Source organism: Orycteropus afer, unplaced genomic scaffold (genome assembly GCF_000298275.1).
Source record: "Orycteropus afer afer isolate SDZICR_OR568_19922 unplaced genomic scaffold, OryAfe1.0 scaffold00005, whole genome shotgun sequence".
NCBI lineage: Eukaryota > Metazoa > Chordata > Mammalia > Tubulidentata > Orycteropodidae > Orycteropus > Orycteropus afer.
This window is the reverse complement of record NW_006921592.1, coordinates 1893945-1920053: the sequence shown is the minus strand read 5'-3', so window position 1 is coordinate 1920053 and position 26109 is coordinate 1893945. Positions and strand designations below refer to the sequence as shown.

The window sequence follows — 26109 nt, the reverse complement described above, 5'->3', positions numbered from 1 at the left end:
CGCCTCTAGATATGTATTTAAATCCATTCTTTACCAACTGTGGCATTAACCAAGATATATCGCCATTGTATGGCTCAGGTTTCTTCCTTGAGGAATTGTTATGTCTCTCATGAGGTCTGATATAAGGGACACAAGATGATTACACTGGAAGCTCCCTGAGGGCAGGGACTGTATTTTCTTTACAGTAAACACCCAACACATAATAGTTCATACCCTTTTCCATCTAAAACAGGCTTTAAAAAGTCCTAGGACACTGGGCTGTCCCCCATGTTCCAGACCCATCAGAATTATAAAATGTTAAATTTCAAAGGACACATGGAGATATCTAATGCTTCTAATATGCACATAAGGATATAGAACAGACCACACAAAGGAATTCAGTCTGGAAGATAGTTGGGCACATGCCAAGGTGACTTAAAATGAAATTAATTTTCTGGCAGGTTTATTTTCTTGAAAATCCAAATGGATCTCAGAGCAATAACAAGGACTAAGGTAGATAGAAAGTTTAGACATCTGTCTCTACTAGGAGAATGCAATAAAAGAACTTAAGTCTCTTAATCCCTTTTATTTGTATAATGCTTTTACCATTCACAAAGCATTTTCATATAAATGTTATCATATAATCTTCTTAAGAATTTTGTGGAATGTTTACCAGAAAATTTATCTCCAACCTGGGATATTCTTAGGCATGAAAGTGGACTGTATTAATAATTATGCCAGAACAACTAGAATAAACCAAGAATGTGCCAGGCAAATTGGGAAGTAAGCTCACCCTGGTTATAAACTCACCTTCCAATTGGGAAGTTTTGTAAGGAAAAGCATTATGTTTTTGTTACCTTTGTATCCTAGCACCCAGCATAATGTCTGACATACATAGGAATTCAATAAATAACCTTTGATTGAAAGAAGTGAAATTTAATCCCAACTCAATCAACCACTAGCTTCACTTCCACTGATTGCTGTTGAATCAATTTTGTCTCATGGAAACCATATGTGTGTCAGAATAGAACTGTGCTCCATAGGGTTGTCAACAGCTGTTTTTTCAAAATAGATCCCTAAGCCTTTCTTTTGAGGTGCCTCTGGATGGACTTGAACTTCCAGCCTTTCAGTTAGCAGCCAAGTGCATTAACCATTTATACCATCCAAGGACTCAACCACTAGCTAAAGTTACACAAACACCCCAGACGTAGGTTGGAGCCTCCTTACCCCTTGAAGTGTCATCAATGTGTTCTTGCCTCTCAACTAAATCTCCCATAGGAATACAAATCTTACCCTCCCCCAAATTTCTCCAAATTCCTGAAGGATTTAAATTCTCTGGATTACCTCTACCTTCAGGTTCCTGATTCCATGTGTGTTATTTCTATTCTTCATTATATCAGTCCAACTGTAAAGCTCTGTCTTTGCAGTTTCAAACAAAAGCAAAATTCACTTATGAAATCATTCAATAGACACAGTAAACTTTTCTGAGGGGAATGATAGTAGAGAGGTTTATATCTCAATAATGCAAACAACTTCAGATTGAATAGTAAGCAAGCCCCATGTTAAGACACCCTTTGGCTACCTTGCACAGGGTGATAGTTCGTGGCTCCTTTACCCGACTTCCCCAGTTTTACATTACCTCACAGCCTGCCTTGCTACCTTCTTCTCCCACTGTCCTTTTTCCTCACTCTTCCTTATAAGAGTAAAACAAACATCTCTAATCCTCTTAAACTGAGCAGTTAAATCCTGTTCACTAATTCTTTGGTTCTTGTCCTCAAGGACTCATACTTTTTTCAAGGTGTTTTTGGAAACAAAGACAGTCTCATCCCCGTGAGGAGTTCTGGTGTTAACCTTTAGAGGAATATTTTTTTTCAGCTCCCTGCATACAGATGGTAGGTGAGAGACTGGGGCTGGAACACAAGTCTCTCACGCAGTACAGCATTCTTTGCTCCAAAGCCATCACCAGCCGAAGAAAAGGCTTGGTTCTCTAGTGCTGCTTTAACAGAAATACCACAAATGGAAGGCTTTAACAAACAAACTTTATTATTTTACAGTTTAGAAGGCTAGAAGTCCAAATTCAGAGTATTGACTCTAGAGGCTGGGTGAAGCTCCCTTGACCTTGGGCTTCAGCTCTTCCTCTTGTTCCAAGCCCACTGGAGCTGGAAGCATCTCCTAATTCATGCGGCTGCTGGCTGCTGAGGCTGACAAACCCAAAGTCGGCAGGTAAAATGGCATAATCCTAAGATCAGCAGGCAACACAGCAGGCCACTGGCTGAAGTCTAGGAACTGGAGATGGAGACTTGGCCAAATCCAGGATCCCAGTATGCCAAAAAGCTAGAGACCTTGTCTCAAAGCTTCTCCGTATGGAAGCAGTCCATACCCCAAGGCAACTAATTAGCTGCTCCCCATAGATTCCACCAAGGAGTTGATTAACTACATTCAGCTGCCAAGCCACTCAAAACCACAGCCCAGTCAAGTTGACACACAACCTTAACTGCTACACTGTTGTTGTGTGCTGTCAAGTAGGCCCCGACTCACAACGACCCCTCCTTGGGTTGCCAAGCAGTATCACTAGGGAAGTAGATTGCCCAACCTTCCTTCTGAGGAGTGGCATGTAGGTTCAAGTGTTTGCAAGGACCATGAACACCGGAGCCCTAAGTCTGCAGACTTGGGCAAGCCACTCCTGTCAGATTTTCAAGGTTATGTTCATGCCTATAATACTATCACAGTGTAAATTTGTAAAGCTGGACAGAGCCATGAAAATCATAGTCCAAGCTCCTCCTATTTTAACAAGAAATCAGAAGCCTCTTTTGTTTGGAGGAAGGAGAACTGGAATCAGGCCTGCAGACTCCAGGTCCGCTGTTCACTGACACTTTTCCTGCACCATAATGTCAGTCCTTGCAAAAGATGTGGTCATTCCTGGCCCCTGTTACACCAAAGCTAAACATCCTTTCCCTCTGTAACTTGCTCATTCGTGGGAATTGGCACAGGAGCAGGAGATGTACTCAACAATCTGCACATTAGGTTAATTGCAGACTGAAAGCTTCTGAACTACTCTCAGCTTAAGAACAGGTCATCACTGCTGACTTCCCAGCAGGGCTGCAACATCATAGAGTTTCTTCCAGGCCTTGCTTTAGAGCAATGCATCAGCTTCACTCATTAAATCAATCATTGTACAGTCTGAATTACATAATCATGCAGACTGACAGCAGCACAATTCAAAAATGGGTTGTTCCCATTAATAATAATAAAATTAACATACTTACTATAACAATTAATATTACACTACATTTATAAATATTAACTAATTTAATCCTCATGCTATCACAATGAGGCAGATGCTATCAGTATCACCTGTATTACAGTTGAGAAAACTGAGGCACAGAGAGGTTATATACTTGGCCAAGGGCACACAGCTAATAATTGATGAAGCTTGAACATGAATCCAGGTTGTCTGAGTTCAGAATACTTGCTCTGCATCCTGGGCCTTTATGGCAAGTACCAGATATTAATGACTGCCTCTACTTTTTACATATTTTAGATAATCAAAGATGATTAAATTTTCCTTGATGCATAAAAATGTATATAAAGACTACCAGATAATTATGGTTATGGAACATATGACTCTACAGTTGTTCTTCTCTAAACCCCTTTAAAATAAGTGTAACCAAAAACCAAATTCATTGCCATCAAGTTGGTTCTGACTCATGGCAACCTCATGTGTGTCAGAGTAAAACTGCATTCCATAGAGTAAGGAGTTCTTTATTAAAATAATTATAGTAGAAACAATATTTTGTGTTCACAACACTGATTTCTCTTATGTGTAGATTGGAAGACTAACTATCCCAGCCTCCCTTGCAGAGACGTTAGGACCATGTGACTGCGTTCCAACCAATGGGATGTGATCAGAGGAGTATATGCCATTTTTAAATGGGGAAGAATAGAAAAATTAGACCAATACTAAGCTGTCATCAAGCTTATTTACACTTATAAATATCCAAAAACTCAGAAATTGGTGCACACAGAACCTTGTAAAGTGGTAATAAAGAGAGGGCAAATGTACAAGAATTTGTTCAAAGTCTTTTTTAATAAGCAGTTAGAATGCCACATCATCTCCTTTATTCTCCAAAACCCTCTCCAACCACAAAGTAAATATTTATGCACTGAAGAGTGTAAAACAGATTCTCTGAACTAAAGGCATCAGACACAAGGTAAGGACTTGGCTTCAGTATTGAAAATGGGGTTAAGTAAATTATTGCACATTGGATGCTAAAATCCAGCCCTCTTTCCCCAGTTAGCTCCCAGAAAGCTGGCAGCTCTGTCTCTATTCTTCAGGAAGCATATTGGAACAATCTTTTCTATAAAACTTGATCCTCCAAAGAGAAAAAACTTGAAGATACTAATATGCAAAATTTCCCATGTAAGTATCCCAACTATGCATCTTACTGAAGTTCACAGTTGCTAATCTCCACTCACAAACTCAGGGCTTTGAATTAGCTTTCTAGTAAGCATTTTTAAATATGAAGAGACAACAAAGGACTATCAGACAGACATACAGGACAGACCTCTAACAGAGGAGAGAGAGCAAAGTAACTCAACACAACTTGGAGTAAACAGAACCTATTGATAAAAAAGGAAACTTCACGGAGAGTATCGTTAATAGCTTCTGAACAATCAAAGAAAATATTTTAACCATGGAAAAAGTGTTCTAGAAATTATTTAGAGAACTAAAAAGAGCCCTTAGAAATTAAAAATATATATGTAACATCCAATAAAAAATTAATGGAAGATTTAAGAGAGAAACTTGAAGAATCCTTCCAGAAGGTAGGGACAGAAATATTAAAAGAGAGAATAGAAGGTAGAAAATCATCAACACGATAAATCCAGAAGATGTCCCAGAGCCCCAGGATATATGTTTCCAGGTTGTAAGGGCTCAATGAGTGCCCAGCACAATGGGTACAAATAGAGCCACACCAAGTCATAGTATCACAATATTGCAGAACACAGAAGACAAAAGAATGTATCATAAGAGCTTCCAGAGAGGAGCCAGAATGCTTTAGACTTCCCCACAATGCTGCAGAGACCTATCATGCAATTGTGTAGTCTTAAAAATTCTGGAGAATATTAATCTGTGCTCCAGAATCTTATATCTAATCTTCTAGCCATTTGTGAAGATAGAAGACAATGTCAATATGGGTTGTAAGAAAATTCACTTCCATGAACCCTTTCTGTGGAAATTATTAGAGGTGGGGCCTCTCTAAAATGAAAGAGGAAACCAAGAAACAGGAAGCATGGAACACAGAAAACAGGAGCTCCAACAGAGAGAAAAGGTGCTGGAAATTCCCTGGAGGAGGAGGCACGCAGACCCAATGTGACAGTTCTGCACTAGACATGGGAAGCAAAAGCAGAAGCTTCAAGACCTTCTTAAGGCTGGAGCCTCGTCTGCATTCCCTCACTGCTGTGCATTCTACTGGATAAAGCAAGTCACAAGACCAGCCTAGATTCCGTGTGGCAGGGGAAATCACAGGGGAGGTAGGAGATGTAGTTCTTTGGGAGCCATATTACAAGGCTAAAAACAAAACAAAACAAAACTCACTGCCATGGAGTCGGATCCAACTCATAGTGACCCCTCCTTGGGTTTCCAAGGCAGTATCACTACGGAAGTAGATTGTTCAAGCTTCCTTCTGAGGAGTGGCTGGTGGGTTTGAACTGCCAGCCTTCTGGTTAGCAGTCAAAAATGCCTTAGCCACTAGGCCACCAGAGCTCCTCACAGAGAACCAAGATAATCATCAGTGAAAGTGGTTGGCTTTGAGGAAAGAGGAAAGGGAAGGTGAGACTTCTAATTTTTCATAATATTCATCATATTTCATAATATTCATATTTCATAATATTCATATTTCATAATATTCCTCATCTTATAAGAATATATGAATATATGAATCTCTAAACACTGTGCCTGCATAATCTTTTAAAAAACTAAAATACCTATGGTCCCTGAATTATCTAGTTCTCAAACAAGGCTTACTATTATTTTTTAGAATCCTGCAAAAAATGTAAATATGGACAATGCAAACATTTTCCTCACACAGTTGTGTAAGTGAATTCCTTTTTGTCATATCAAAAGCAAGCAGACAATTAAAGAGGATGTTGACATAATCTAAAAAATGTAAATAGTGTCATTGATCAATTTGTGTGAAAATTGTTAAAAGGATACCTAACTTGCTGTATAAACTTTCAACGAAAACACGATAAATATTAACAAAAGGCAAGCAGAATAATACAATAGAATTTTTTCCTACGCCTTCGGTGTTATGTTCATGTTTCTTAGCTTTGCATATTGTACATAATATGTATATTGCACATACTTTTTTAAGTCTTAACATGTAATGAGAAACTTTGGTGAAGTGTCCTTTTCATTGAAAAAAAATGGCACAATAAAATCACAACCTTTTAGATAAATCAGCAAAGAAGGAAATAGTATGGTGCTTACAATTTTATGAAAGAAGCCATATAATTCCAGTTGCCATTTTCTGCTTGCATATGTCATTAGGACATGAGGAAATGGCGTATTGTTTACAGCAGAAACTTCTGGCAAATATCACCATACAGAAAGGGTACATATTTAAATATCAACTTTGTGAGGTTTTTGCATAACTTTGGTCCATAAGTCTAATATCCTAGCTCTGAAAAATGAAACTAAGAATAGTTGGTCAAGCTGAATGAACTCTTGCACAGAAAATTCAGACCCAATAAATAAGAGAAAGACAAAACAGAGCTTTATTGCCACCTGCTGCCACCTCTAGACTCAGTGGCTATGTAATGTCGTGGCCCACAGGAAGGGTAAGTATCCAGCTTACTCTCAGGTTACAGCTACTGAGGGGAGAGTATTCAATCCCTTAGGAGCACCTAGCCAGCTGATAGGACAGATGCAGCGATGAGGTAATCGGGTTGAACAGATGCCACACACAGCACTAGGCCTAAGGGATGTGCTAATTATTACACCAGGCAGCATCAGGAAGGCACCAGATGTGCTTTTTTAAGGTCCTGATTGGGTGTTGTTGTTATGTGCCATCGAGTCAAACTTGACTCATAGCAACCCCCCCTTGAGTTTCTGAGGCAGTATCACTACCAAAGTAGATTGCCCAGCTTTCCTTCCGAGGAGTGGCTGGTGGGTTTGAACCGCCAACCTTCTAGTTAGCAGTCACATGCCTTAGGCACTATGCTACCAGAGCTCCATCTAATTGGGTATGGAGGTGGCTTTTATGGCCAAGACCCAGGGTCCACACATAGGCTGCTCAGGCATAAGCACACCACCAGTCTTCTCAAATTACTTACATCCCCATGAAACAATCCATTCTTATCCTTCACACGTAACATGTGTATCTAAATGCTGGCTTTTGCATTATAACAAATTTGCCTCATCTTGTTTATATATTAGGGCCTACAGGCTTCAATTCCCTTCAGGCGTGTCTAAAGAGAAAACCTCAAAATAAAGTGGCGTTTGATTGGAGCCCAAGCTCCATGAGAGAACCACAGCCACCACCGACTACAATTCCACCATGCATGTAAACCAGTCACTAGCTAGTCCACTCTGACTCATGGTGACCCCAGGGTGGAACTATGCTCCATAGTGTTCAGTAGCTGACTTTTTGGAAGGAGATCACCAAGCCTTTCCTTCCAGGCACCTCTGGGTGGATTCAGACTTCCAAACTTTTGGTTAGCTACTGAGCACGTTAACCATTTGCACCACCCAGGGATTGCCATATGTATAAACCCCAGGCAATTTAAGGTCAGACTGCACTTAACTCTTAAGGAGTTCTGGTGGTGTAGTGGTTAAGGCATTTGGCCGCTAACGAAAAGGTCAGTGGTTTGAACTTACCAGCCGCTCCATGGAAGAAAGATGAGGCAGTCTGCTTCCATAAGGATTTATGGCCTTGGTAAGCCACTGAGGGTCACTATGAGTCAGAATTGACTCAATGGCAGTGAGTGGGGTTTTGGTTTTGGTACTTAACTCTTAGGATTACTGTTTCACTATATAGTAAGTATAAAAGAAAATTCAGTAACACCTTATCATTCACATCTACCACAACAGAAATGGTAATAATTGTCAGGCTGCTAATTGTTCTCCTCCTGGAGCATATGCATGAGCAATGGCATTTTTAGCCTAACTGGAAAATTTATTGTTGGGAATATAAGACACTGACACTAGTGTCATATTTGCATACTGCTTCAATTTAACAAAACAATTTTTCCATCTTTAATCCTATTTCATCTTCAACATAACCCTGTGAGGGAGATACTACAGACTTTGTTTAATATAGGAAGATACCAAGGCTTGGAGAAATTAAGGAACTTTCCCAAGATCCCACAGTTAATAAATAAGCTCAGTACTCTTCTCTTCCACCCAAAGAAGTTGTCCCTGCTTCTATTTACACTGGCCACTCGCGACTGTCCAGTAACTGGTAATCTGACACAGACCAGAATTGAGCCGGGCAGCTGCCATCTGCTACTGTCTCACTCAGCTCTTCAAGAGGCCCTATCAGTCCTAATGTTGTTGTTATTGTTGGCTGCACTGAGTCCACGCACAATGGGATCAAACTTTTAAGACCAGTACAGTTTAAATTAGGACGCTCTACTGAAATCTGTTCAGCATCGTAGCAATATAGCAACTCCAATGACAAGATGGTGGTGGATGCATTGGACATGCATTGGCTGGGAATCAAACCTGAGTCTCTCACATGCAAGGTGAGGAATTCTACCACTGAATCAACACTGCCCACATCCATTCTAATACCAGAGATAAATGACCTAATGCCAGAGCACCCCCTGTGTTACCCATTGCCATGGAGTCAATTCTGATTCTCAGCAACCCTATACAACAGAGAAGAATGGCCCTATGGGGTTGTTAAGGCTATAATCTTTACAGAAGGAGACTGCCACATCTTTCTGCTACATTGTTCTCCCACGGAGCAGCTGCTAGATTCGAACCACCAACCTTTGGATTAGCAACAAAGCATTTCACCACTGCACCGCCAGGGCTCCACACATTGTGTACAAGGCATTATCTTAAGTGCCACAAAGTCTTCACAGATAAGTGAAAGTCTTAAAATGTGGTAGAAGTACAGATTATAATATAATACACAGATAAAATTCTATGAAGACTCAAATAAAAGAACTTTCTGGTCCAGACAAAATTTTATTATGGAGGCAGCATATGAAATGGGCTATCCCACTTCAGAATGCCATGTACAAATACGAGCCTATTGTATCTAATACAGTGCCTGAAAAATACAAAATAAATACTACACCAATTACTTTGTCAGAGGAACTTTTAAAAAGTACTTTTAAAAAATCATGTTACTTTAATGAAAATCTTATTAGTCCTTACTGAAAGTCAACCTCAAATAAACAGTCCAAAGAGTTTTCATATTGTCCATACAAGTCTACATTTTACCCAATAGATAACTTTAGAATGTATTTGTAAATAGTATCTTTTGAACATCATACTTTAGATACACTTACAAATTTCTAATTAAGGAAAGGACAATACTTTTTAAAAAAGAGAATACTTTTCTAAAACAAGTAAGTATCACTTAAGTTACTGTTTTGCACCTATTCATTTTTTACAGCATAATTGTTTAAAATGAAATTGCTTAAGTGGACACCTATGAAAACCCTATGGAACACAGTTCTACCCAGAAACATAGGGTTGCCATGAGTGGGAATCCATTGGACAGCAACCAGTTTGTTTGTTAACAGGACTAGCAGGGAGGGACTTGACAACAGTGTCTGCGACTAGGGGCTCAAGCACAGCAGTGATTGTGAGGGTGGCTCGGAACCAGGACATTTGGTTCTGTTGGACATGGGGTCACTATGAGTCAGATTTAACTGGAGGACACCTAACAACCAAAGCTGAGAGAGGGATGGTGACAGTTCTGGAACGATTAGAGTGAATGGGGCCCAGGGTGGGTGGGTAGAGTTCAATTTGGAACCCACCTGTGCTGTTCCAAAGGACGTTTTAGAAGACTGGATTCATTTTCCATGGAAGAAAGATGTGGTAGTCTGCTCCTGTGATAAATACCAAACACCAAACTCACTACCGTCAAGTTGATTCTGACTTGTAGAGACCCCTCCTTGGGTTTCCAAGGCAGTAGCTCTACAGAAGTAGATTGCCCACTCCTTCCTTCTGGTGGGTTTGAACTGCGAGCCTTCTGGTTAGCAATCAAATGCCTTAGGCACTAGGCCACTCTATGGGTAGTTCTACTCTGTCATATAGAGTTGCTGTGAGTCAGAGTTGACTTGACAGCAATGGCTTTGGCTTTTGATTTGGGGTTCATTGTGAATTACTTCAGAAACTGGCATAGACTCAGTTATCCTTCAGAGGACTCTGTCTGAAACAGAGACTCACCAACAGAAGCCAAAGGAGAACCCAGGAGAGGGCAGAGACTGTTAACCTTGTTTCCCCAGTGCCTACAGTAACGGCTGGCAGAGAACTGCATTGCAAATAAGATTTGGTGAGTAAGTGAAACCAGCTGAGGACCCAGCTCTCTTCCCTAAAGGCTACCCTACACCTCTTTCTCAGCTTCAGAGGCACTAAAATGCAGGCATCAAGAATTTGGCTCTGAAACCAGACTGCCTGCGTTCGAATCCCTGGCACTTCCTAGCTACTTGACCTTGGACAAGCTTTTGTGCCTCAGTTTCCTTATCTTTGAAATGGGGATAATGATACTTCATAGGTTGCTGTGAGATCAAATAATACTTTAACACTGAGAAATAGTACCTGACATAAACTAAGCATGAAAGGAATGTTAGTTATCACTTTTTTTCTTTACTAAAGATAAACCATATGAATGCTTGGGTGATGCAAATGGTTGAGCAGTGGATGAGTAACTGAAAAGCTGGCAGTTCCAACTCACCCAGAGGCACCTTGGAATAAGGCCTGGTGATCTGCTTCTGAGAAGTCACGGCCTTGAAAACCCTGTGGAGCAGTTCTGCTCTGTAGCCAAGGACTCACAGTCTTCACCAACAGCTTAATGAATGGTTAAGCGATTTTCAGGGTAAAAAACAAATGAGCACACCCTACTAAACTTTCTTGGAAACTTTTGACACTGTTGATTTTGTCTTCTCCTTACTGCAACTCCTTCTATGTTGAGGCCAGATCTCGGTTTAAAGCTGTGTTACTCCATTTCTCTGAGCTTCTATGTTCCAACCTACAGAGTGAGGATAAAGATACATACTGTACAGAGTTTGTGTGAGCATCAAATGAGGTAATGCATATAACGTGCCTAGCAGGTAGGTGGTTCTCGATGTATGGAGGTAATTCTATGTATATTGACCTTTCTTTAGTGTCAGAGATACTGAGTATTCTGTCTTTCTGACCACTCCCTCATCTCCTTCACTGGACACTCTTCTTTCTTCACTCAGTCTTTTGCCAGACTCAAAGAACCATGGCTTCCACTATCATAGCCATATGACAACTTTCAGACATGCCTCTAACCATAGCTTCTCTCCCTGCTCCCTCTTGTAATTTCCTCTGAACCTCTCCCTTGGATGTCAACAGGCACTTCAAATTATACCAAATTAATTTTCTTTCCCCCAGGAGCTGATCTCTATCCTATTGCCCCATTTCTGTTTACGTAGCCTTCATTCTTCCAGTTACCTAGGCTCAAAGATTCCATCAACTTTTTCCTTTGTCCAAGCAAATCCTTGCTAATTCCGGGTAATTTTGCCTTCCCCATATCTGTCATGTGTATTCCTTCCTTTCCCACCTCATTCACCATAGGCTTCCATGCCTTTCGACTCGATTTACTGCAAATCTCTTAGTCTCTTAAGAGATCTTCCTGCCTCTTTCAGGACTTCCAGTATAGACATGGCTGCATTAATTCATCATTTCCCACTTCTCCTTGAAAGCTCCAAAACCAAGTAAGGAAAAAAATAAAAACTAAAAACTCCATTTTTTTTTTTTTTAGAGAATAGGAAATACATTCTAAAATATTTGTATCTGCAAGACTATGTGGGAGGAAGGAGTGAAAGCTGGGAGAGAGACAAGCTGTGGCAGTCCACAGAAAACACCAACAAAAATGTAATTCCTGGATATGTAAGGAACACCCTAATGTACAAAATTCTCTCCTTCCTCAGAAACAGCATGTCAAGGAGGAGAGAGAGTGAGTTGGGGGTGGCAGGAGTCCCACTGACCATGACTTATTTCACAGGAGCTCTGATAGCATAATGCCTAAGGCACTTGACTGCTAACTAGAAGGCTGGTGGTTCAAACCCACCAGTCACTCCTCGGAAAGAACGTTGGGCAATCTGCTTCCACAGTGATACTGCCTCAGAAACCCAAGGAGGGGTCGCTATGGGTCGGATCCGACTCGACAGCACATAACAACACTTGCAGGAAGGAGTTTGTCTTTGTAATAGCTGAAAAGAAAGGCTTCCAGTTGTGAAAAATAACAAGTGTGGAATGCTACCCTGGCCCATTAGAACCCAAGTCACTAAATGATGAATAATAAACAAAACTAGCACAGACTGCATCCAGAGATATTCTTAGAAAAAAATCAGAAAGAACAAAGAGTATTAACAGAATGGCACCTTTTATAAAAATGTTTCTGTCTGAGAAGCAGATGAACATTATGACTCAATAATTCCCCATAAAATTAAACTTTTTTAAACTCAGTGATTCAATACTTGAAAGTGGGAACACCAAAGCCCAGGTAACAGTAAGTTGGGGCAGCAAAAAGATACAACTCAGGATTAGAGGGAAAAAACTTAAATCATCACAGAATTTAAACATGGGAAATGGAAAATAGTACAAGAGCAAACAGACATTGTGGAAGACCCAGAGCAGGATCAAGAGACTAGAGACAAGGATCACAAACAAAAATGAAAGGAAAATAAAGAGTTAAGTGGGATTACAGAGAAACGATATTTATAAAAGATAGAAAATGGAAACCCAACAAAAGCATGGTTAATGTCTCCAGAGAAAAGCAAAATAACAGATCAGAATACTTTAAAATATACTTACATAATTTTAAAATATAGTTTGAGAAACTTTTGCTATTGAAAGCTCCATGTTATAGCAAGAAAAATTGACCCAGAATGGTCAACACCCAGGCATGTCTTAGAAGAATTATTAGACTTCTAAGGAAAATAAGAATAATTTGGATCGTCAGGAAAAATCATCAAGTCTGTCATGGGATGGAAAAATCAAACTGGCCTCTGACCTTTCCACAGTAACAGCCAATTGCAGGAGATAATAAAGCAACAGATTTTATACTGAGTCAATATCACTCAAATATAAAGACTATTGAAACACAGTAAGGAAAAAAAAAAAAAAGTCACAAAGCCCAGCAATATTGTTTCCATAAATCCTCCTGAAATACACACTACAAACAATTCAACCAAAAGACACTTGAGGACGCACAGGCAAAAAGAACCAATTACGAGCATTTATCAAGAATGTAATAGAAACTTACGTTTTAAAAATATATGTAAATTTAAGTAACAGAGATAATGTAGATGTTATTTTCCATAACAATAAAGAAATAATACAAGAAAAAAAAACAGAGGAAAGAAGAATGGAGGTAGAGCTGGTAGGCTTTTTGCCTCCTTGTGACAGCTGTGCCGTTTCTCTACCATAATAAGGGATAGATTTTAAGACTGACATATCACAAATGAGTAATAAGAATATAACCATATTTAACAGCATGGATAAACACAAAAAATATAACCTTATAAAAATAGAGACTTATATTTGAGCACTGTAGGAAAAAGAGAAAAGGTATACACACTGATTTTATCATGGCTCATAGTTGAAAATCAATGAACACAGTTGAAAGAAATGAAACTAGTAGCCCCACCCCAGATGAACTGAATCAGAACAATCATTTAAACAAGACACCCAGGTGAAACGTATTCCCATTAAAGTTTGAAAATACTGCTCTGCACTTCAGCCAAATTATAGAAGACCCTTGTTTGTACACCTCTGTTCTCCCTTTTTTCCTTTATGGTCTGCTGCATACAAAGGGATATTTTAAATCACTCTGCATTGCTTTCCTTTTGCTGCTGTAACAAATTATCACAAACTGTAGTGATTAAAAACAACACAAATGTATTTTCTTGCCTTTCTGGAGGTCAGAGGTCCAAAATCAAAGTGTGGGTCTGCAGGGCCACATTCTTCTTCCTGAAGGAGACTTCAGGATAGAATCTGTTTCCTGGCCTTTTTCAGTTTCTGGGGCTGCCTGTGTTACCTGGCTTATAACACTTTCCTTGTATTACGCTAGACCCCTGTTAGTTCAGCACAGTTTCTACTACTGCTGGGAGCCTCCTGCCTCCCTCTTATAAGGATATTGTGATTACATTGGTCTCACCTGGATAGTCCAGCATCCTTTCCCCATCTCCAGATCCTTAACTGAATCACATCTGCAAAATCACACTTGCCATATAAAGTGGCATGTTCACAGGTTCCAGGAATTAGAACTTGGACATCTCTAGGGGGCATCATTCAGCCTACCACAATTCCATTTGTCCATATTTCTACCACTCTTCCCATTTGGGTCAAATTATCTCTTCTCCTTTAATTGCCCAGATCCAACTGAGAGAAAGTGCCCTGGACTTCTCATTTGTACAGCTGTATTGGCACTTAGCACATCTTATTTGTGTTACAAGGATTTGTATACATACCATGTCTATTCCTTCATCCCACCCCACCTCCACCCCTATTAACTGCAATTTCCTTGAGGACACAGGTTGCAGACATGCATTTACTCCCCTGCTCTACTACAGGTGCACATAGTCAGTCTCATTGAATTCTGGTCAATTGTGAAATCCAGCATACATAGTTTAGTTCATTTATTCATTCAGCAAATATTTATTGAGTGCCGATCATGTGCCAAAAGTTCTGAACTCTGACAATACAACAGTGAACGAAATAGATGAAATTTCTGGTCTCATGAGGCTTACATTCTGGCAAGAGAAAATATAAATAAGTAAACCGGTGGATACATAAGTTGGTTCCCAACAATTGGGAAGAATTGTAAAAGCCTGTCTTCCCATAGTTTAGGGCGCCATGCCCCCCAGGCTGCCTTCCTATCTGTCTGACTATTCTTTGTGGCTCTTTCTAAAGGTTTGTTGTGCTTGTCATACCCTGTGAACACTGCCCATTCCCTGCCCTCTTCTTGTGCCATCAATCAGTGGTGATAGAACCGTTATGTTTCCCAGACCTTCAGGCCTAACTCCTCCCCGGCTCCAGACCTGAGTGTTGTTGTTGTTGTTATGCGCCATTGACAGACCTGACTCATAGAGACCCCTCCTTGGGTTTCCGAGGCAGTATCACTACGGAAGTAGATTGCCCAGCCTTCCTTCCGAGGAGTGGCTGGTGGGTTTGAACCGCCAGCCTTCTGGTTAGCAGTCAAATGCCTTCGGCACTATGCTACCAGAGCTCCTGACCTGAGTATCTAATACCAAAACACCAAGCCACTTGCCATTAAGCAGATTCAGACTCATGGCAACCCCATGGGTCTCAGAGTAGAACCGTGCTCCTGGGTTTCCAATGGCTGAATTTTCAGAAGGAGATCACCAGGCCTCTCTTCTGAGGCACCTCTAGCTGAATTCGAACCTCCAACCTTTCACTTAGTAACTGAGCACTTAACCATTTGCACCACCAAGGGACTCCGAATCCTCAGGGACCTGGATGTACCACAGGCACCTCAAGCTCAGTATATTCAAAAGTGAATGTTTGCTGTCCCCAGGTTTGTTTCTATCTTGCATTGGCAGTCTCAGTGGGTCACCACGTGGCTGAGCTCTCAAGCTGAAGTTCGGAGAGATCCCTTGTGACTTCTCTTCTCCCTTTGCTCCCCATTTAGAATCTGTCACCCAAAGCTTTCAATTTTGCCCTCTAAATATCAACCTTTCCTATCTCTCCTTCAGGTTATTATTATCCCTTTCCTAGAATATTGCTAAAGTTTTCCAACTGCTCCTCTTCCCTTCGGCCCAATGCCCATTCGATCCTCCACACTGCTGCCAACAGTGTTTCTCAGATAAAATCTCCAGTGGTTTCCCTGTGCCTTTAGTTTTTCTATTTTCTGCCCTCCACCCCCAACCCCACTCTTACAGAATGTAAGTGCTGTGTAAAAGGACATCTTAGCTGTTTGGTTCACCATTGGATGGCCAATGCACAAATAGTGCCTGGCACAGAAATATTCAATAAGCATTTGTTAAACAAATAAATAAATTACTGCATGAAACAGTATATTTCATTGCAAGCTTCTTTCCTTCTCTAGCCTGTAAGCTCTCTAGATGAAGAACTCTGTCTTATTCTTCTTGGTCCTCATACTGGCATTTAAAAAAAAAAAAAAAAAGTCATGTGTTACAGAGTAGAACTGCTTCATAGGATTTTCTTGGCTGGGATCCTCACAGAAGCAGGTCATCAACCCTTTCTTCCATGGCACTGCTGGGTAGGTTCAAACTGCCAACTTTTAAGTTAGTTGAGTACAAGCTATTTGAGCCACTCAGGGAGCTTCTTATTGATATCCAGGAAATAAAAAAAAAAAAAAAAAACAGACTCACTGCCATTGAGTCAATTCTGACTCACAGCAACCCCCATAGGGTTTACAATGCTGTAAATCTTTACAGAAGCAGACTGCCTCATCTTTCTTCCGTGGAGTGGCGGGTGGGTTCAAACCACTGACTTTTGGTTAGCAGCCCAATGCCTTAACCACTATACCACCAGTTATCTTACTGTCATAGTACCTGGAATATGAGTAGGCATGAAATCGCTATCTTTGAATATATAAATACATTCAAATAAATGAGCCGATGAAGGAAGGAAGGAAGGAATATGCATATACTGTCTAGTATATGCCTATACTATCTAGACTAGAGGTGGTATAGTGGTTAAGCGCTTGGCTGCTAACCAACACATCAGTGGTTCAAACCCACCAGCTGCTCCTTGGGAGAAAGACCTGGCAGTCTGCTGCCATAAAGACTTGGAAACCCTTTGGGGCAGATCTGACTCAGAGGGACACCCATAAAACAGAATTGGCTTAATGGCAAGGGGTTATCTAGACTAGAGTTTCTTAACCTTGGCTTCATATTAGAATTACCTGGGGAGCTTTAAAAAAAACTTCAATGACCAGGATCAATTAAACCAGAATGTTTTGGTGAGGCCCAGGCATGAGTATATTTAAAGGTCCCCAGGCAATTCCAATGTATAGCCAGAGTTGCAATAAGGTGACCAACCATCCAGGTTTGCTCAGGACTGACGGTTTTATTGAGATGCAGATATTCCAGGCTAAAACTATAACTGTCCCAGGCAAACTGGGTAATTGCTCGCCCTGGCTGAGAATCACTAATCTAAACTGTGACCCTGACTATTCTTGGGTGATTTATTTTCAACTTTTGAGAAGTCAAGACTCATGGGCTTCTTGCTTTCATCTGACACTTATCTACTTACATTCAGCCCTATAGCTCCTGTTGACCTCAAAGATGACTTCCTGCTATGTGTTCTTGTTCAGATCTGTGCTTTTATTGACTTGGGTGACATATAAATTAGTAGTATACAAATGGCAAAAGGAATGCTTAAACCATTACAGCAGGTCAGCAATGACCAGTGCAGGAGCTAAGGAAGCAAAATAGATTGTGAAGTGTTATCATTTCAAATGCAATCCCAAGGAGCCTTCACTCCCCCCCCCCCTTTCAAATTGATGACATTCCATTTTGATAACTTTCCTATTTATACCTCATTTATGCCAGTTACCCTGGCATAAATTTGCTATTCTTGTTGTTATCTGAGGAGATAAGAAATAATTTTCTTGATGGAAGAATCTTTCCGTAAACTGAATTAATATTCAGCATTCCAAACACTAATCAATTTACTACAAGCACATGGTTTACACTAAATCCATCAGTATGTGTCCCGGAGAATCAGAAATGCTCTGAGACCTGTGAAGGGAACATAGTATCACAGCTCCCTAGGGCCTGGCTACTCAAAGTGTGGTCCTCAGATCAGCAGCATCAGCAATATCTGGGAACTTGTCGGGATGCAGAATCTCACAGCCCACTCCAGAACCCCTAGACCAGAACCTCTAGAGGCGAGGCCCAGGAACCTGTATTTTTAGATCTTCAGGTTATTCTTATGCATGCTCAAATTTGAGAAGCTCCCTGGGAAACAACTTGTTTGCCTAGTTCTTAACGTCAGTATTCAAAGCCGGGAGGAAAGAGGACAGCAGGGCCAGGAAGCATATCACACAGTGGTTCCTCATGTTGTAAACACCTGGGGATATTTTTGAAATGTTGATGCCTACCTCCCACCCCAGACAGTGTGATTTAATTAATAGGAGTACAACCAGGGCAGAGAGGGTTTTAAAAGCTCTCTGGGAGCTCTGGTAGCATAGTGCGTAAGGCACTTGACTGCTAATCAGATGCCTGGCCGTTCAAACCCACCAGCCACTCCTCAGAAGGAAGATGGGGCAATCTACTTCCGTAGTGATACTGCCTCGGAAACCCAAGGAGGGGTCACTATGAGTCGGGTCCGACTCGACGGCACGTAACAACAAACAACAGGTGATTCTAATGTGCAGCAAAGTATTGGAATCATTGACATGCACCAGCAGCCACAGCCCCAGCTCATTGCCCTGGCCTTCACAGCTGAAGAACGCAGAGGAACAGGCAGCAAAAGCATTTGCTGCCCCTCCTCCTTTTCTCAAAAATCAGAAGCAGCGGTGATGGAGTAGGAAGCTCACAAGGTCTGAATCTCACCTCCGGATAATGATACCTATTCGTTGACCCTCTGTTAGGAGCTGTATGATCTTTGGCTTTTTGCACAGCAACATGAAGTTGGACAAATATTTAAGCAAATCTGTGTTACTTAGTGAAATCCCTGAGTGGTGAAAACCAGGGCTTTGAACTGGTTCATTCTAGTTCCACCCCCTGCTGAGAATTTACCTTTTCACCCCAGATATGCTGAATCAGAATCTATAGTTTAACAAGATCCTCAGGTGATTTTTATGTATACATCACCTGGGGATCTTGTTAAAATGTAGATTTTGATTCAGTGTATCTGGAGTGGACATGCAAATTCAGTTTATCTGGAATAGAAAAGCAAATTCTCACAACGGAGTCTAACTGGGATGAACCAGTTTAAAGGCCTGGTGAAAACAGTTAACATACTCCGTTGCTTACCAAAAGGTTGGAGGTTCAAGTCCAGGCAGGGGCCCCTAAGAAATGTCTGACAATCTATTGAAAAATCAGCCATTGGAAACTGTATGGAGCACAGTTACATTCTGACACACATGTGGTCACATGCGTTGGAATCGATTCAATGGTTCTCGTATCGCTCAGTAGGATACTTGATGAACCGCAAAACTGTTCACATGTAAATGCACTTATATGATTTCATTTCAGTCTCACAACTTCCCAGGTGGTTAAGCAGGATAATTATCATTGTCCGCACTTCTCAGATAATAAAACAGCAGCTTAGAGAAGCCCAGCGTCACACAGCCATAGAATGGCAGATTCAAGCCCCTTGATTGTAGCTCAATGTTCTCTCCACCTACCTCACTTCTTTCATTCTTGGTCTCACATCCAGTGTTTCAGCAGGTTGTATGTATGGACAGGATGCATTGATTTAGACCACTGCTGTCCAATAGAACTGTCTATGATAATAGCAACGTTCAATAAGTGTGCTATCCAATTCAGTTAGCCACTAAACACAGGTGGCTGTTGAGCACTTGAAATGTGGCCATTTCAATAGAGAAAATGAAGTGTTGATTTTATTCAATTTTAATTAATTGAAATTTAAATAGCCACAAGTGGCTGGTGGCTACCATATTGGACGTTTCTCTTTTAGAGAAAGAGACAGGATAAGAGAAACCTGTTAAAACCTCTCGGGTGGTTTCTGCCTACAAACCAAAGTAAAGCTAGACTGCTTGTTTACCTTTCTCACAAAGCTCTTCTTAGCTTTTGTTCAACAGAGTAGTACCAAAACTGGCCCTCTAGTTGGTGAGGGAGCCATCACCACACAATATACGATTCTAACTACACCTTGCAATCAGTGGTTGTTCAGCAAGGGGGAAAAAACTGTGTTGTAGACCAGGCCACATGTAGACCATAAGCCCATGTGGATCAGAGTAGAACTATGCTCCGTAGGGTTTTCAGTGGCTGAGTTTTCAGAAGTAGGTTGCCAGGCCTTTCTTCTGAGTTCCTCTGGGTGGACTCAACCCTCCAGCTTTCCAGTTAGCAGCTGACACATTAATCATTTGCACCACCCAAGAACTCCCATTGTAGACTAGGACTTCTCAAACTTTAACGTGCACACAAATCATCTGGGATCTGACTAAAATATAAATTCTGATTCCGTAGCTCTGGGGTGGGGCCTGCATTTCTAATGATGCTGATGCTGGAGGAACTTTGAATGGCAAAGCTGGAGAGCTTCAAGTCTCAGCAGGAGGATTTTGTCCCCCAGGGGACATTTGGCAATGTCTGGAAACATTTTCAAAGTACTACTGGCATCTGTAAGGAGCTCTGGTCGCATAATGCCTAAGGCACTTGACTGCTAACCAGAAGACTGGCAGTTCAAACCCACCAGCCACACCTCGGAAGGAAGGTTGGGCAATGTGCTTCCATACTGCCTAGGAAACCCAAGGAGGGGTCGCTATGAGTTGAGGCCGACTCGACAGCACATAACAACAACCACACTGGCATCTGTAGGGTAGAGGCCAGCGATGCTGCTAAAAATTGTACAATGCACAGAACTGTGCCCCACCACAAAAAGTCATCCTGGCCAAAATGGCAATATCCTGCCACAAAAATTCAATGCCAAGGTTGTGAAACCCTGCTGTCAAGCCAAATCTGTCCCTCAGGAAGAAGGGGTCAATGGGAGAGTGGCAGCATGGATATTGATTGTCATAATAACTAATGGATGTTTTCTCTCTCCCACTTATCTACACACAGGAGCCAATGCCTCGGCCCCAGACCAACTGAGCTTAGCTTTAGCCTGGAACCGGGTCGACATCGCTCGCAGCCAGATCTTTATTTATGGGCAACAGTGGCCGGTAGAGTATATGTCGTCCCCTCTAAAAAGCCCGCCTGCCTGGGCAAGGGTATTTGTTTAAAGAGCCTTTTGGAGAATCTCAGTCAACTACAGCCTTTTCTTTGAGATGGCAATGTCCCTTTTAAGCTCTAGCTCTAGCTTGGGGGTGGGGGACGGGGGGGGGGGGTGCTCCCTTTCTCATATTTAGGAAAATACTGCTACCTAGTGGAAGTTACAACAAAGCACAACTCCAAACCTTCTGAACATTTGCATGGACTGGTCGTTAATGTCAATTTTCACCTACAAATTAAGCCATTTCTTTTAATATGACTGAAAAAAAAAGATGAAAAAGTTGCATTTACTACAATTAAGGAAGGAGGGGAGTTATCCGTTTTTCTGGTGGTCTGTTGAAGAGGGAAAAAGGAAGAGGTTGCTGCTGCCATGTGATGCCACCCCGTGCTGGTTGATGGCTCGGTCACACCTCAGGAGGGCAATTTCAGCAGGCTTCAGCAAGCAGGTGCCATCTGGTCCTCACGGCTGAGCGCAGGCCCTCCCTATTCCCAAAGAACAGCACAGAATGAACCAAAGATTTATATAACTGTTCTTGGTTTGTTTCCCTCAATTGACTCTACCAAAAAGAAAAGCTTGGAGAAGTGGCTATGGGGTAGTGTATGCATGCATCCCCAGGAGACAGCCTGGCAGCTTGCAATTTGATTTTTGTGCCTGAAATCCCTGAAGGACACCACCAATCATGTGCAAGTCTTTTTTAACCCTTCCTTTTCCCTCCGAGAACTTCTGCCTGGGCTCGAGCATTTGTTTTCATTCAGAGCTAGCAAACTGCTAATACTAATTCTTCAAGAAAGCCAAGACATTTTTGAGGAAAAAAAAATTTAAAAGTAATCAGTGACAAATCCAGAAGATAAGCTGTTTTTTCTGTAGTTGCATGACAGCATCTTGCCTCCATCTTGTGTATTTCTCTAAGGAGACCCGGCATCTCTTTTTGGCCCTTTGATCTGTTTATTTGGGTGGCTCTTCCTGAGTCAGCCTAGCAGTATCAGCCTGAGGAAGATGAAAACAAAAACAGGAAAGTACCCACTACAGCCCTCACTGGTATTGCGTGTGGTCAAAGAGTTGGAAACATCATTCAAGCCCTTGCCGCTTTTCAGAATCCAAGAAACAGACTCAAGGAGGGAACAGCTTTCAGAACTAAAAATCTTTGCTTTTCTATTTTCAAAGACAGGGCCCAAATCATAGGAAAGGATATGGCAGTCTCAAAAGTGGAGCTGAGGAGAGTCTTGCTTACATGTTCCTAGATGTGCTGCAGCTTTACCAGGTGTCAGGGGCATCCATTTCTAAGCTATTCAAATGACCACCAAAGGACTGTATCCCTACACCCTAGAGCAGACTAAGTCAGTGACTTGATTTGCAGGTGGGGTCTCTGGAGCAAGCCATGTTGGATGCCCTAGTGCTGGACAGAGTGGATTTTGTGAAATTACTCATAGAGAATGGAGTAAGCATGCACCGTTTTCTCACCATCTCCAGACTAGAGGAATTGTACAATACGGTAGGGCCAACCTAAGGCATTTTTTTCTCTGTGTTTCTTGTTTCACCTTCTCCTCCCTCCTATGTGCCTGTGAACCTCCCCCCAGTTGCATGGATCCTCCCGCACAAGTACTCCCATGGCCTGCGTAGCCAACAAACACCAAGTCATCTGATTCCACTTGTTTTAGTTGCTCAGTTGTTAACATCTAAGGCAAAAGTTACATGATCACCTAAGGGAACTGTTCTCAGTTTCTTAGCACAAACCAAGCCTCTGGATTAGAATACAATCTATTCTGCAAACGCAGAGGGTATTAGAGGCAATTAGCAAAGGACAATTGATATCACTCTAAGCATCAAAGGGGGCTGACTAAGTATTTCACATCAATTTGTCATCCCAGAGCTCCGATCATTGGGTTTGCACTATAACAGAATAAAATGTAAAATATCTGTTCAAAGTTACTGAAAAGGATTTTTTAAAATTTATTTTGTAATGACATTAATTCACTCACCAGGGGGATGAGGCACTAATCCTAAGGAAAACTAGTATTTGTGAAGTTTTTCGAATTAGCAAATTAAGTGCCTTGGTTCTTAGCTAATCCTCACTGAAATCAAAATAAGTTTTAAAAAAAGAAAAGATTATTCTCTCCCATTTCACAGATGAAGGAACTGAGGCCAGAAAGGGAATTGGCTTGTTTAAGGTTATTAACCTCCTATGAAAGAAATCGGCACAAAAGCCAAGCTTCTGTCTCACAGATTCTTCTTCCCCTCATTTGTCACGATGCCTTTTTGTCCCACCACCCAGAGCACAAATGGGGTGGGGCTTATTGACCTGTCTCCAGGCAGTGTTGTTGTTGTTGTTGTTTAAATACAGTGCTGGATGGCACAGTGCTGCCTCTCTTACATCCCCCCTGCAGGAAGTAGAAAACAGGTTAGCAGGGTAGCTTCGGTTTCTGTTTATGCCACAGATTTTCCCTGGCCCAGCATACTGAGACTTTGAATAAGAATAATGGGGTTTTGGGGTGGGGGAAGTTGAATACTGAATCAAGAGAATAGAGTGATTTATTCCCTGATTGGGGAAAAAGGGGAGGAAGTAGGAAACTTTTAAATCACAAAAGACCAATAGCTTTCCTTACTCTAGTAAATTGATAGTGGTTCTCTGCAGTACTCTGTTGAGAAGGATTATGGGACTGTGAATGGCCCTAGTAGTAATAATCATACCTAACATTTGTTGAGCGCTAAGCACTGTTGTCATAGTTTCATATACATGTTATCATTTAATCTTCACAACAGCCTATCAAATAAGTCATATTATTACAGCCATTTTAAACCAAACCAAAAACCCACTGCCATCGAGTCAATTCCGACTCATAGTGACTCCCACCCATTTTCAAGATGCTAAAACCAAGTCAGGGAGATCTGGTAGCCTAGTGCCTAAGGCACTTGACTGCTAACCAGAAGGCTGGCGGTTCAAACCCACCAGCCACTCCTCAGAAGGAAGATGGGGCAATCTACTTCCGTAGTGATACTGCCTCAGAAACCCAAGGAGGGGTCGCTATGAGTCGGGGCCAACGGGACAGCACATAGCAACAACAAAACCAAGTCATAGGTAAATAGTTTGCCCATGGTCAGAGCCAGTAAACGGCAAAGCCAGATATGGAACCAGACTGACTGACTCCGGACGATGTGTGCTTAATCACTACACAATGCTGCATCCCCTCAATAGAAGAGGAATTTTGATGAGCATGTGTGCATGAATGGGTAAGTAGTTTAGACAGTACTCAGGGATTGGCTCAATACTTGAATGCATTGCAACACTGCTTACGGATTTGTCGTCACTGTTTTAGATCCCCCAATAAGATTGCCAGGTTTAATATATTGTAACATAGGGCACCCAGCTAAATTTGAATTTCAGGTAAACAAATCTTTTTTTTTTTTTTTCAGTATAAATAAATCCCAAATATTTCATGGGACATACTTATATTAAAAAATACTCATTGTTTCTAAAATTCACATTTAGCTGGGCATCTTATATCTGGCAACCCTATTCCTGAAAGACAAAAGATAGAAATCCATTTCACCTTATTCTTACCTCAACCAAGGATATACTTTTCCCCAAAACCTCTTTTCCCCTAATGACCTTTGGCTTTTTATTTAGACCAGGGGTTGGCAAATTACCATCTAAGGGCCAAATCTAGCCCATTGCCTCTTTATGTATGGCCTGCCAACTAAGAATGGTTTTCACATATTTTTAATTGTTGAAGCAGATAAAAAGAAGAAAAATACTTTGTGCCACATGAAAATTAAATTCAAATTTCCATGTTGTTAAATAAAGTTTTATTGGAACATAAACCAAAAAACAAACCCACTGCCATCAACTCGATTCCAAATCATAGGACCCTATAAGACAGAGTAGAACTGCCCCATAATATTCCCAAGACTGTAAATATTTATGGTGCATCTTTCTCCAGTGGAGCTGCTGGTGGGTTCGAACAGCAAACCTTTGAGTTAGCAGCCAAGCGCTTTAACCACTGTACCATCAAGTTTCCTTCCATATGGACTGCACAGCCTAAAATATTTACTACCTAACCTTTTATAGAAAAAGTTGGCCAACCCTTATTTAGAAGATTTCTCACTCATTATGGGTAATAAGTCATGATGACAATGTGCCAAAGTGTATTTCCAACTAGGTAAACTAGACCCTTTCTCTCCCCCTGCTGCAAAATTAACTCCTTTAACAATGCTTTGGCCAAGCTGCTAACTGAGTTGATGGTCCCCCTCCCCTACAAAATTTAAACCTAGAACATCAAATGCTTTTTCTTGAGGAAACGTAACTGCAAAATCTGCCAGTGTTTAGGAGAAACAGGTACAACTGAGCAACTAGAACAAGGTCCATCTTCTCAAAACACTGCCCCTCCACCAATTAGAACCCTTCCTTCCAGAACCTTCTTGCCTTGCCATCTAGAGCCCCTAACTAGCAAAACCATTTCATTCTTCTTTATTGCTTTCAGAGACATGGGCCCTCAAATACATTGTACCACTTGGTCAGGGATGTCAAAAAGGTAAGAACCCTCTTGACTGCAGGTCGGAGGCCCTGTCTTGACTGCTTCCTGTGATTAGAAACTGCCTCTGTTTTGCATGAGCTGCCAGGGTATTCCTCTCCTTGCCAGAACCCCCTCATCTCAGAATACAGTGTTACATGTGTGTGTGTATTTTAACTCTGACACCTCTGCTTACAATGCAGCTGTGGTTTTATCTCCAGTCGCTGTGGTTTTAGAAGCTTTTCTTGGAAATAATGCTTTGGATAGTGGAACACTGGCCTTTCCTCATGCCATGTGGATTTATGCCATTACTTGAATTTTTCCATATACCCCTCACTGTTTGGGAAGCTGTTTTCCACGCTGTCTGATTCACCATGAAAGGCATATTCATTTGCTGGCTCCTGATGCAATTTATCACTTTCAGTTCCATTGCACTGTACAGAGTGTAGTAAACATTGCTTAAATAATCTCAGAGAAACAGGGAATAAAACATGTGTATGCATTCCATTCTTCTAATACTTT

The 26109-nt window shown here is 41.3% G+C and overlaps 1 protein-coding gene across 1 annotated transcript in view; it reads left to right on the top strand.

The window, feature by feature from the left end:
* TRPM3 (transient receptor potential cation channel subfamily M member 3) overlaps window positions 1-26109 on the top strand; it is a 1151180-nt gene that overhangs the window by 1002037 nt on the left and 123034 nt on the right. Inside the window, exons 13-15 of the mRNA XM_042780585.1 lie at window positions 20929-21029; window positions 22437-22571; window positions 25558-25608. Coding sequence (XP_042636519.1) covers window positions 20929-21029; window positions 22437-22571; window positions 25558-25608 — 287 coding nt within the window. The remainder of the gene's footprint in view (window positions 1-20928; window positions 21030-22436; window positions 22572-25557; window positions 25609-26109) is intronic.